At 27.6% G+C, this 14603-nt stretch overlaps 1 protein-coding gene across 8 annotated transcripts in view; it reads left to right on the top strand.

The window, feature by feature from the left end:
* LOC142329928 (KH domain-containing, RNA-binding, signal transduction-associated protein 3-like) overlaps positions 1–14603 on the top strand; it is a 267918-nt gene that overhangs the window by 228974 nt on the left and 24341 nt on the right. For 2 of the 8 annotated variants that reach the window (XM_075374943.1, XM_075374934.1), the window contains exon 6: positions 10623–10682. The exons of 5 other annotated variants lie outside the window; for them this stretch is intronic. In XM_075374943.1, the coding sequence (XP_075231058.1) occupies positions 10623–10636 (14 nt within the window). In that variant the 3' untranslated portion in view covers positions 10637–10682. Of the gene's footprint in view, positions 1–10622; positions 11227–14603 lie in introns of those variants that run through there. One more of the 8 variants, XM_075374927.1, reaches the window with a different exon arrangement.

The following is a 14603-nucleotide window of genomic DNA, read 5'->3' as shown; positions in this document are numbered from 1 at the left end:
ATAGTTACAACAGTATATATGTGTTTCCTAATGTCAGTAATGATTCACTTAAGAAATCTGGTGATAAAGGTTTGAAATGATCAATCACTGTATTCAGCAAGAGACAACAAGAAGATTTATTCAATCTAATTCTCCAATTTTATGTGCAGAACTCTTAATTATATATTTTTCATTTTGTTTCATTTCTTCATAAATCTGTAAGTAAATGTCATTCAGAAAATAGTTTATTCATTGCTTTAATCAGATTTAATTAATGGGGTTAGTCTTATCAAATCAGTTCTGAAATTTTAATTGTTAGCAGTTTGTTTTTCCTCATAATTTACTGATGATATGCATTAAACAAAATTCTGTTAGCTTGGTCTTTGTACTAATTTTGTAATTGGAACCATTTTTTTTTTTTTTAACCATTAATTGGTTTTTTATTTTTAATAAGCACTTATTGTAATTGTGTGGAAGTATTGTTTATAAATAATTCACTAGTTGTTTTATATCACTCGCACAAGTATTGTGAATTAATGCTTAACATCACACAGCTTTACAGTAGTGCGGAATTTTTTTTTTATAAAGAGAAATTTAGCAGTTAACAAATTTTATTTGAAATAGTAAGTAATATATTTAATTTAAGAAAGGCATAAACATCACTTGAAGCAATGCGGGTTTCATTATTTTGAAGCTGCGTTAAGCTTATAAATAGTCCTGTTGTTTCATTTACATAGGAGGTATTAATTGATCTTTCTTGCACAGAAATTATTCTCTTCCTCAAGTAATCAGTTGTAAAAAATAAAAGAGTTATGAAAATAAGCTTGTGTTACTGAAGATTATGTTTTCATCAAAACAAAACATCTTACAAAAGAATATATTTGACTCTACCAGAAATGGTTTGTAAAATAATACTGAGCCAGAACAGAGTGGAATTATGTATAGCAATCTAAAAATGAATCAAAAATTTTCTAATTTTATTAATTTGTTTTAATTGCTAAATATTGTATATTACACCTTTTTTTACTTGCCTGTACAACCTTATTCAAGTAAGGTTGTACATCTTCAAATAATTAACACCTGAAAAATGAAAAAAAAGCACTAATATGGTGGTTAAGAGGTGAAACTATTGAATTTTGGCCTAGTAGGGTCTCAATTTTTTTATTTTATTTTGAGAAGAAATAAGACTATTGATGAATGAGTGATAGTTAATATAAATATTTATTTGATCTGTGATAATCTAAATAAATTATGCAGTAAAAATTAATTTAAAAAATAATTTTATCAAACATGGCCCATTGGTATGATCATATAATAAATAGTTAAAATATAAAACCCACTTACCAACAAATGGGTTTTATATTTTAATTATTTTTTGTAATTTAAAAAAAGCCTACTTCAGGTGATTATATTTTAAAATGATGGTTGGATTTTTTCTTATAATTTTGCAAATTTTATTCAAAAATTTACTAACCTTTTTTTTGTTTTATAGACTATTATATATGATATTTCTTAACATTTGGTTATAGCAAAAGGTATATTCCTTTTGTTTCTGAACATTGACTAATTCACATCAAAAATTTTAATTCATTTTTGTTTTCGGTGTCTAAATTTGAATTTTCATGAAACTGTAAAATTTACCATTTTCAATAACAAAAAACAGAAATAACAAAAAAAGTAACTAGTTTTGAATTGCTCTGGACAAACACATGCATATATACTAAGAAAATTAATTACAATTTTGAGGTTATAAAAAAAAAGAGCAAAATATAATAAAAAGTGTTAGTAATAATAACAAAAATAATTGATTCAATAACAGATAAAACTGTAATCTTGTTTAAAAAAAGCAAGTGTGCGTGTTAATATTTAATAAAGAGAAAGTGGGAAAATGTACTAGTACATGTCTAGTCTGTTAGCAGGAGTTAAATTGCAAATGAATCTACCTATATGTTCATAATGCATTTAATTACAGTGCCCTTCACGTATTGTATTGTGTAACAACTAAATGTCCTGTTAGGATGTTAGTCTTACTTTTTAGTTTAAAAAAACGTTTATTAATATGAATCCAGGTAATTCAAATAGCAACAGTTGCAAATACAAGCACCTTTAGTATTATTTGAATTGTGTTATACTGTGAACACTTCACCATTGGTTATTCATAGTTTTGCTGTCCTCGGTTTGTTTTTTTTGGAACAGCAGTCAAAAGTAGATTGTGTTCCAAATGTTTATTATACCTTTTGTCTTTCTACTTTTAACATTGACGGATCAAGAATATGGATCAGTAATTTCACTCTTATGTTGAGAAAAAGTCTTCAAATTTCCTATTCTCCTTCAATATACCTTTAATTAATACAATCTTTTTCCTTTCAGCCTGACCTAAAAGATCGCTTTTTATATTCTTTGTGTTGTGGTTTGCAAATGACAAAACTTTATCTTATATGTTAAGATCTTGTTTTTTCCAGGAATACAATTTTTTTATGCAGAATTGTTCATGTAGTACAATTCAACCAGAAAATTGACAGAATGATTACACTTAGTAATTATAGAATTTAAAAACTTATTAATATTTTTTGAAAGTTTTTTTCATAATATACCATTATTTATTGCCCAGATAATGGGACATTTAATCCACAAATTCCTTTTTACCAAACTGTTAATATTTCCTCTGATCAGCTACTCAAAATCAATATAGATTTATGTAAAGACTTGAATTTCTATTTTGCCTCTGTAACTGTTCTGAAGATGAAACTAAAAGCTCTTGGCCTGGACATCCAGTGAGAAGAATGCTGTAAGCTTTACAGATAACTGTGTATGATATCAAAAATTTATAACGTTAATTCTGTTTTTTATCTATTTATTCAATCCATTTTATTATTAAGCAGTTGAATTGATCAGAATATAAAAAAGTACGGAATAGTATAACAAATCTATTTACTTGTAACTTCTGTAACTTATTCACAGAGTGCAATTTATAAACGGTTGTCACAAAATGAATAAATTGTACTTGTAAAAAATTAACCAATTTACTGTCTTGCAGAAAGTGAAAAATTTTTACTTTTTAAAAATCTAGATTATTTTCAGTTATTGTAGAAGATATTTTATTTAGTTAATCATTTACTATTCTTTTGAAAAATTTCAAGAAATTTATATTGAATTGTTAAAATTAAAAAAAGCAGAATATTTAAATAACACATATAAAAATACTTCAGTGAATATCATTAAGATTGTTAATCCCATTCTTTTGCATCATTGTAAGTGAAACTCATTACAATTTCTTGTGTAGAATCTTAAGTAATAATCATTTGATATAGATGTATTTTGTTTAAATATCAGGTCTCTGCATCTGCTGCAATCTAAGTCTGACCAGATTTTGCAGAGCAATACAGACTGTTGACTAATTAAACTCCAATAAAGATATTACACATTCCTGGTTTGGTGTTAGCATTCTTTGCTCTTTTCACTGTTGCGCTGAATTGAAACTACCTGATATTAAGTTATCTGTTAGTGATAGTCTGTGAACTTAAACCTGTAAATAGTGAATGAATTGATGTAATAATGTGCGGGTGGGTTGTCATTTTTGAACTTTGATACAAAAAAAGAGGTTCAGCAAAAATCAGATAGAGCTACTGAACATAGTAGTTCGATATAACAAATTCAAGTAAACTATACTTGTGTATCGTTAAATACACATAGGTGTATCGTTTTGTATCTGTGATTTTGAATCTACAATTGAGGAGATCTGATCACTTAAAAATTTTTTAAATTCATTTAATTCTTTGTGTACCATTACACTGCCATTTATGTAGCATCATTCTATCTTTTAAATAATGTTCTGAGGTAAATGCAATGGAGTTGCAAAGTTTACGGATTAGGGAAACCAAAGGCAGTAGGCTTAACTATAATTACGTGTTATAAACTGTTAAAAAAAAAATTACTGCACTAAAATTTGTGCTTGTTAAAGTATTAAATCTTGAAGTTTAATACTTTAACCTCAGTTCTGTTAATTTTCACACCAAAAAATTGTTAATTATTGATGAATAAAATTTTTATTTTTTTTAATAAAATTTCCTAAATTCAAAATCTCAAAAACAAAGAATATAGATAGATTCTAACACTTCAAACATCTATTGTTCATAACATTTCTCAAAATAAGTTTTTGCATGATATAAGCTTTAGAAATTTGTTTGTACAAATTTTTTCAATATGTTTTGTCCTTCAAGAAACCCACCTCATATCTACCTCTGATGGCAGTCACAGCAGTTATGTACTTATCTGACACTCATTTGCTTTAATTGTTCATGTTGAAATTGAAGTGCAAAGTTGTACCTCAAAAATTTTATAACAGACAGCAACAATCTATTGTATGATAACTTGCACAGTTTTTCTAGATTTCCCTGGCATTTTGAGTTCTGTTGGTTTTCAAAATGATTGTGCATGCACCAACTATTGTCAAGTATTTATATCCACTGCAAATTCAGGATTCACCTGGTCCCAGCTCACTAGCATTTATGTATCACAATAAGAATTTTTTTTAATATTCCTATCAATCTTTACAATCTTTTCAACTAGGAAATAATAAGCAACCTTCCACTCCCATGGTCCAATGAGATGAGAATGATATATACAACATGTAAATGAGGTGTAGTCTTGTACAGACTTAAGACCAACCATTCCTGATATGTGTCTGTGATTAATTTAACCTCAACCACCAAAGTATACTGGTATCCACTGTCTACTATTTGAACCCAGAACCTTCAACTTTGAACATCAGTTGTTAAACAGGATATTTGCGTCAAGTTTGCCACTAGACCAGCTTGGTGGGCATAAAGTATAATATGAGCAACAAATTATAAAATCAAGTAACAGTAGTTGAGAATGGAGAGATAAAAATTGTCTTGCTTCATTGCCAGCAGTACTTGTATTGTGGTGACCATAAACACTTTGATGATTATATACCACCTGAAAAATGAAATAGTAAAAAACTTCAGAATTAATTCATGGACTGCCCAGTATTGCCAGATCAAGTAGTAAAAATTTCTAATGTTGCAATTTGCAACCTCGCCATCTCTAGATGTAGATGGTTGCAGATTTAATTATATTCTTTTGAAAAAATTAATTTAATTTTCTTACGGTGTCTCCATATGAATCATTTCTAATAAACTTCCAGTCAACTTTTTAACAGTTTATATACTTGACAGTAACTCCATTTTACTGAAGGAAAATTTACTTGTAAACAAAATACCCACAGTACTCTTCTGTAGACTAGTGAATTTTATGGCAATTTTGAAGTATTAAAAAAAATAATAAATGTTTGTGGAAATGAAAATAAAGGCTTGATTTTCTCCTCTCCATTAAGTTCTGTCATTTCTTAGATAAATAGATAAGCTAGTTCTAAAACGTCCAGGTTTGATTAATGCAACCTACCGGGTTGGTCCAGTGGTTAACATGTCTTCCCAAATCAGCTGATTTGGAAGTCGAGAGTTACAGCATTCAAGTCCTAGTAAAGCCAGTTATTTTTACATGGATTTGAATACTAGATTGTGAGTACCGGTGTTCTTTGGTGGTTGGGTTTCAATTAACCACACATCTCAGGAATGGTTGAACTGAGAATGTACAAGACTACACTTCATTTATACTCATACATATCATCCTCATTCATCCTCTGAAGAATTATCTAAACGGTAGTTACCGGAGGCTAAACAGGAAAAAGAAAAGAAAAAAGGTTTGATTAATGCAGGTTAGCCCATGACCCTACTCAAAATGTATTGTGTAGTAAAGAGTATGTTGACAGATTTTTTTTGTTTGAGTATGTTGAACTTTTTTCTTTTTAAGGAAATTTATAATAAAAACTTTCACTTCTATTTTGTTGCAGAAATTATGAAGTGATGTACTTAGAAACTGTTATTTATCTGTAAATTTTTCTTAATAATAATTCAGTAGACATATGTTCACAACTTTTTTTAATCTATCCAATACAGTTTGTTTTTAACTACTGAATCAGGTTAACTTCATCACCTGCTTCAACAATGAAGCTTTATTTAATGAAATCTGGCAAAATCAAAAATGTAAATCAGATTGCATTTTACTATTTTTTATGAAATATATTTCTAATATATTAATTATAATTTAAGTTTATTTAGAATTGCTTATTAATATAGTTTATTTCAAAACTGTTTAAAGCTGATTTGAAATAATAATTAATAAAGAGACATTTATGAAAAATTTAATTTGCATGAAGTAAGTATAATTTATAATGTGTTATTCATTCCAATTTTGGGACTGTAATAATTTGGGAGTTCTCTCTCAAATAACAAATGCCTGAGTTTTCATGTCTCAGTTTTCACAGTAGTTTAAAAAACTGTATGCAAAAGGTATATAAGACTTCCTTTAACAATTTTTAATGTAGATTTAAATTTTGGAACTGTTAAGGATGATTTATTGTAAAACAAATTTGTATACACGATTGTTAGTGAAAATTTGACTTTCTGTAAAAAGTTATGTTATTTAAATTAATAATATGAGAAAAACATTAAACTGCACAAAAAATGTATTTAGGTTGATGAACCTATAAAATTTGAAAACTTACCTCCCCCTTTTTCACTTTGTAGATTTCAATAAGTTAGCTCCCCACCCCCCCCAAAAGAAAAACAACTTTTTTTGCATTGTGCATAGTTAATAATTAAATTGTGGATAATAAATATAAATTCCGTCTCAAATAAAGTATTTTTCTCATAATGTAAAAATAAACAATATCTTCTGATGTCATTTGTTCCATAGCCTAGTTCAATACAGTATCCATCTATGTCACACATTGTTAAGCTATGTAAACAAATTAAATTTTTTTCTGTTGTGCTTTCGTATCAGACGTGATAAGTGATATCTCCTGACCTTAGCCTCTCTGTATCAGTACTTGTTAGATAAAGTCCATCTCTAAAGTAAATCTCTATTGTGTTTTTGTATTAAGTATATTACAGGACACACCTAGTTATCAGCATGTAAATTTAATTTTTCATGTTGCAAGGTGTGAAAGTTATATAGAATGGATAAAAAGTAACTGCACCCACCTCTAAATGTTTTTTTAAAAAATTGAGGTAACTGGTTGCGGTTTGTGGCATTCTTCCTTGAACCAAGGTGCTACTTCAATGAACGTATATTTTGCTTGATTTTTTGGGGGGGACAACTCAAGAATTTCAAGTGAGACCAATGGTTTTTTATTTGATATATATCATTTTAAAGAGCTTGTGGAGACGACAAAAAAAATACAGTTTATAAATTCTGATCTTCCAATCAAAAATGGCTGCCAACAAAAAATGTTTGCTTCAGATAGCAGAACTGCATGGTTGTATGCTCCACTTTTAATATATTCCATTATATGACATATCCTGGATATCTCTGAAAATCTTCTTTTATAAGAGAGGCTGAACTTTGCCCCAATTTAGAGTTCGCCCTTCAGGGAGACTCAAAAATTTTAAATGGAACACATGGCTGTGTGATACTTTGTTTCAGGGTCTTTGCGAAACAAGCAAAACTATCAAAAAAATTAAATTCTGACTAAAAAAACTTTAATTTTAATTGAAAGAAGTATTTGAAAAATCTTAATAAATAATTTCTTCAATTTTCAATTAACATAATGACATTTGTGGTTGTGATTTTGGTTTAAATAGTCAGAATAAACCATGAAGAAATTATTTATTAAGATTTTTCAAATACGTCTTTCAATTAAACTTAAGTTTTTAAAAATTTTATTTAATTTTAAGTTAATAACAATTTGCAGTTTAATTACTATTTCATGTGTTAATTATAATTCACATTTTATTTAATAAAAGTCCTAATCTCGTGAATTAAAAATACACCTAATAAGATTATTTCAGTTAAAACATATTATTGCTTCTCACCTCACTATTAAATGTTCAAACTGTCTTCCCTGAACCTCTATGCAGTAATAGCTTCTCTCACTGTGAAGCTTCTGGTGAAATCTTTCCTATTCTTTCTCAATATGTTCCCTAAATTCTTGAAGAGAAGATGGCTGTGAACTATTAATGGTTGATTTTAAATGCCCCCACAGGAAGAAATCAAGGGGATTAAGATCAGGTGACCTGACTGACCATTCAATACTACCACATCGACCTTTTCAAAACAAAAATTTGGAAACTGCTGCTCCAACACATTTTTCACATTGCAGCCTTAGTACAGAGGAGCACCATATAAAAGGAAAAACATTCTCTCATGGATAAAGGTTGTCTGTTTGGTTTACAAGCTATCTCAATCAGATTGTTGAGAGCTATAATTATCTTCTCATTCAACAAAACAGTTATTCCATCTAAACATCTTTAAGTTACCATTATTGACAAAAGTGACCAAGAAGTGTGTCGCCTATTATTCCAGCTATTATATAGGTATGACTTTCACAATACCAGTTAGGATTTTCTTGGGACCATTATCTACTACTATGTCTGTCAACAGCCCTGTATAAAGTAAATGAGGCTTCATCATTAAAAAATTAGTTAATTCTTGCTGTTAATCTCATGTTTCAAAATTTCACTGAATTCAACCCTGCTATCAAAATCATCTTCAATTAGTTCCAAGAACTTATTGAATTTTATATGTTTGGTATTTATGGTTTTTTTATACTACACTGATTTACCTAGATAAATTATTTCACGCAATCGCTCTGGACAGTTCATTATTAACAGAAATTTTTGCTAATATTCCTTCAATAACTTCATCTGTACTGTCAGCCAGACTTTTTGTCATCTAAAATGTTACCAGAGCATTAAATTTTTTCTATTACATTTGTGGCTTCAATACTGGAAATAGTATGATAAGGATGCTGTGTATTAAATGCATTCATTAGCTGTTCCTTGTATGATTATTTCTCCAAATAAAAATACTATTTTTACTTTTTTTTAATTGCAAAAACCACTGTTTTTTACTCAAGAGTTTTTGCATAGATTATGTTTATTTTAACTAAATTTTTTTATTTTTTTAAAAAACTTAGTTAAAACAGTTTTTTTAATAAAAAAAACTGTTTTTCTAAGTCAGGTTAAACCATTTTAATCTAAATTAAATTTTTTGATTTTGCTAATTTAGACATTTTAAGCTTACTAATGCAGTCAGTTACACATCTGTTAGCTACTTAAAATTAACAATGAATATAAATTTTGAAAGATGTAACTTAGCTTTGTTTAATTGTTGATCAGCAACATTTCTAACTTATAAAGTAAATAATTATTTAATTATTTTTAAATTCAAGGCCGTAAGTCTGATTAAATGAAGTATTTGAAAAATTTTAAATAATTTTTTATTAACGTTAATGACGCGTGTGGTTGTGATTTTGGTTTAAAAGTCAGAAATTTATTTTTTTGATACAGTTTTGCATGTCTCACAAGACATCGAAAATAAGATATCACATGACAATATGTCCCATGAGTCATGGGACTGGGTGATCTTGAGTCACCCCTGCCCCCCGCACTCTCTCTCTCTCTCTCTCCTGAAGGCTGAATACTCTTAATTGGGGTTTACTGAGTCAACCTCTCTTATTGTAGAACATTTCCAAAGAGAGGATCAGTATACCTTAAAGAAAAAAATTAAACTGGAGCATACAACTGTAGTTCAAACTATCTGAAACAAAATCATTGCTGGCCTCTAAAACTAATCAGAATTTAGTCTTAATTGTATCATTTGTCTTATCTTATTGAGCTTTTTAAAATGATATATCAACTTAATGGTCATTGATCCCATTTGAAATTTGTAAGTTCTTCCCCCAAAAAAAAATATCAAAAAGTGTGAAGTGAAGTATATATTCACTGAATTAACTCCACAGTACAAGGAAGAATGCTGCAAACCATATCCAGTTATCTCAATTATAAAAACAAGTTATTGGTGTATTATATATCAGCCATCCGTTATATACGACTTCATTTAGCTATTTGTGCACTTATTTGTTATACATAACTGCCACAAAAGATTTTCTGCACTGGTTATGTCATATCAAGTGGATTTTAATAGTGTCTGATTTATTAAACTTTTTTTTAAATAATGTTAATATTTTTAATTTTCATTTGCTTGTTTTTAATTTGTATATAAATTGATTCATAAAAATCACTGGTTTTCTTTTCTTTTTACAAAGCAGATTTTTTAACAAAAAGTTTTTTGTTGCAAAATGCATTGATTTAAATTTACATGACAAATTTTCAAATGGGCTTATTTCCTTTTGAATCACAGCTTTTTAATTTTTATGTGTGTGAGTGTGTATTTTATTACTTAATTTTATTGAATTGCATTTATTGTTACATATAAGTGAAAACATTTCGTCAAATCACACCTTGACTTTTCATTAATTTTTTTCTTTCTTTTTTTTGTACATATTTGAGTGCACATATTTTTATTAGTACCTGTGCTAGGGTGATGCTCAAAAACTGAGCTTGCTTTTGCCCATTTTTTTTTTAAATCATTTTCAATAGTTTACAGTTAGTGGTTTAAGTACCCAGCACCCCAGCACAGAACGTTTGAGAAAATGTAAAAGTTTTTTTTTATAAATTATTCTTGTTTTATTTATTTATTATTAATTTTTTTTTTATTTAAAAAAAAAGAAAAAATTTTGGTTGGTTGGATGGCTATCGTTAGTTAATTTCAAATTTCAGGGCGCCGGTGGTGACGATTGACATTATTGCAGGATAACCAGTCCGGCGGCCCCATTATTGGTGAGTCAGTCAGACACCATACACAGACACATACAGAACACACTCACACCATAACATTTATACAAGTAAACCTCTGCCGCTGCTTAGTTATTCAGCTTATTCAGTTGATTGCAGCAAAAAAAAATTAGATTTAGTGAAATATTGATGCCTTTTATAAGAAGAAATAATAAAGATACAATTAGTTATTAAAGTCTGTTTTTTTTTATACTAAAGAAATTGCTGAAATATCAATTTATCAGTTAACTATGTGGACATTCTATTTATCCAGCATTACTCTTTTTCATTACAGTGTCAATGAAAGATTCAAGGCAGTATTTTATAGAAAGATAATTTTTTATTTGCCATTTGTATTATTCTAATAGTTTGTGAAATAATTGTGTTGGTAAAATAAAGTATGTTAGCCATGATCATATTTATTGTATTAAAGATTGTAGACAGAAATGAGTCATGGTGTTACTGCTGTTTTTATTAGCTGAACAGTTATATTTTTATGTATCTTGAAAGTTTTGTATAATTTTCTAATAGACATGAATTTTGATTCTAAGATGTTATACTTTATTCATTTCTTTTTCTACTTTTAGTCTTAATTTTGTATGATGGTTTTTTTGTGTGGGTTATTTAATGTACAGCCAACCATGTTTAAATTTTATTCTGGTGAACATATTCTGGGATTGGTACTGTCATAAAATTTATACAGAATACCTGAGTTTATATTAAAATAAGGAAATATTTTTTTACTAAATTGTACAAGTATATCAGAAATCCTTATTATATTTAGAGGTAAAACATTAAGGAATTTATTTTAAATGCTTATAACTGTAAAGGATTACAGTTGAATTTCTAGCTATTTCAACTAAAATTGTAATTTTTATTAGATATTCTTATGTACTTTTTTTATTAGGCGAGTGGACTTTAAAACATGTAAATTTGTTTTTTGTTTTGAAATATTTCAAAATCTCACTCTATTATTGAAGACATTGTGTTATTTTAAAGATAAAATAAAATGTATTTAGATTTAAATAATTTTTCCGTGGTTTGAATGCTCCTTTTTTCTGTATTGCTTCTTGTCCAACGAAATTCATAAGTGCTACTACTCTGTATATACTGGCCTTAGTGAATTTTCAGAGAATGATATTTTAATACAGAAACTAATTCAGATCTTACTAATTAAGCATCGTGCTGCGTAGGAGAAAATATGTGAATGACCATTCATGATTGGAAGTGAGTGCAGATAGGAAATCCTAAAAGCCAGATTTGATCTTTTTAGGCTATCCCAAATACTAATGGAAATTTGTGATACATAGATAATTGCAAAGACAAAACATGCTGCTATATTGATGGAAAAAAAGATTACTCTGTTAAAACACTTATGCAGATTTAAAAATATATCTTTACTACCAAGATTATATTGTATATAAAATGTTTCAAGGTAGAAGTAAATAATGGATTTTGTTTACTCTTCTTTTTTTTCAAAATCATTGAGCATGTTAATTAAGTAATATTTGCTATCTTATAGTTGTTAATTGCTTAAAGTTAATGAATAGTGTGTTGAATTAGCAGTTATTTTTTCTTTGTCAAAAGTGTTTTTATTACTTTAAAGAGCTTTGGAGTGAGTGTATATGTTTAATTACTTGGTTGTTGTTTTCTTTCTTTTTCACAAGAGAACTTAAAAATCAAACCTGTAAATTTTAATATTCACACTATGAATGTGCTTGTGGATCTCTCTGTTAATTTATTTCCGATAATTTGGTAATTTGCTTGTTATTTTATTTACTGCTTTTTTTTACTGAGAATAATACTTGATGCTAAAATTTAAATTTTTTTCATCATTAACATGGTTGTGTATGATATTTATTGTCTTAAATATAACACATTTGCAGTTTTCTGTCAAAAAACAAAATACAATAAACAAAACTTCCAGTCTTCTTTGAATTAACACTAGCTTATCGCTTCCTACTATTCCTGTTATATTAAAATTCTTACTTATTGTATGCATCATAAAAGAGAACGCTTTCATTGAAGACATTTTATGATCTGCTTATTGAAAAAACTTGTTTTTTTAATAATTTTTTTTCTTTGTATTCCTTTCTTGAATTATAATTTATTTGAAGAAAACCTATGTTAATAACAAAAGTAATGCATAAAGTATCCAATTTTTTGTCTTGACTTGCCCAAAAAATTCATTAAGAAGTAACATAAACAATTTTTTGTTATTTTTTTATGTAACTATGCTTAAGAACTCAGTTATCTGTTAATACGTATTAACAATACATTTGTTAACATATATATATATATATATATATATATATAAAATAAAAAAAGTGCTCCTTTTTTTTCTCTGGAAGGAGAGAATAATTTCCAGTAATAATTTGGCAATTTCAGCCATCTGCCAGAATAAAGGTGTTACATGTATGTGTAAAATATTATATAAGGCATTATATTTACAGCTATTTTGTCATGAATTGATTAGCATTTCATGATTAATTGTGAAGATTACTTTTTAACAGAAATTCTTCCTGACACACTCTTTTACCACCTTGCTCTTAATCGAAATTTATTAAACCACATCTGTAATGTAATAATTTCGTTAAAACACAATTCTGTGAAAAAAAGGATCATCTTACTATTAAAAATCTTGTTTATATCTCTACTACATTAAAACAAAGCATCTGATTATTTCACTTTGCAAACCAAATCTGTTTGTATTACAAAGAAAAGATCATTTTTACAATGTAATTTGAGCAATTCGTACAAGCTTTTTTAAAATTAATCAACTCACAATAATAAACTAGGAAAGGACAGTATTTAATTTGGTAGAATTTTTTTTTCAAATGATGTTATAAAACTCTTCTTTCATTGTGCATACTGTAATTCTTGTACATTACTTTGTTTTGATAGTTGCACTCATAGCAAGGATTTTTTTATTGAATAAAACTTTATTTGTTACAAATCCTCCAAGTGACTTGCTTTTTATTGAATTTACAGTTAAGTTCATCAGTTTTTAATCATTCTGGTTTAGTTTATATATCTTCACTTTTTTCTCTTCACCATTCATAAATTAAAAGTAAGATTGAAGTTGATATATTTATGAACGCGTTTTTATTTATTGGACGCTTTGATTTACTAGTAGCATTTAACTTATTTTTTTATTAATTTCCTTTTTTTACCAAAAATTTAATCACCTTTGGAGTAAAAATAGATTTTTTTTCACTCTGTTAAACATTCAAATATTTATGTGTCCGTGTGATTATTACTTAAGTGTAATCAATGTTTGCCAGGCTCAGTAGATATACAATCATTATTGTTTGCTTTTCATCTGCCTTTTTTTTTTAGTATTTTTATTTTATTTTGAAAAGTAAATAAAACTTTTACATTTTAAAATATCTGAATTAAACATTAAAAGGAGAAAAAATGCCATATACAGCATATGTTCGAAGACAGTGAGTGTAGAATTTTTTCTACAGTCATGTCACAAAAAATATAGAATATATCAAAATTCTGATGCAATGTTCACTTAATTCATTACTCATACTTTCCTGATTTTGTATAAGAAAAGATGAAGTAAACATTACTACACCTTATCAGTGCAAAATTCTGAATGACTGGTCATGTACTGCTACTATTTATAAGAAATTTAATTGATAGCTCTTAAATAAAAGAAAGTAGTAGATATTTAGGAAAACTAGTAATCATATGTTTCAGTATGTATTTTTCTTTAAAGATTTAATCTATCCTTACTGACTGCCATAATTATTTATTAAAAGTAGTTCGTTTTGCTTGTGACTGGTTTCTTCTTTTTTTTATTGTTTTCCCTACTGTTTCACAAAAAAAAAATTATTATTTTTTTTATTTCATTTACAAGCAGATTTCTTTTCTTGTATGTCAACTTACATTTTTTTAAGGGTAGATAATATATTTGAT

This window comes from Lycorma delicatula, chromosome 1 (assembly GCF_047948215.1).
Source record: "Lycorma delicatula isolate Av1 chromosome 1, ASM4794821v1, whole genome shotgun sequence".
NCBI classification, from domain to species: Eukaryota; Metazoa; Arthropoda; class Insecta; order Hemiptera; family Fulgoridae; genus Lycorma; species Lycorma delicatula.
Note: the sequence above shows the minus strand (reverse complement) of the source record. Positions and strands in the feature narration are given on the sequence as shown.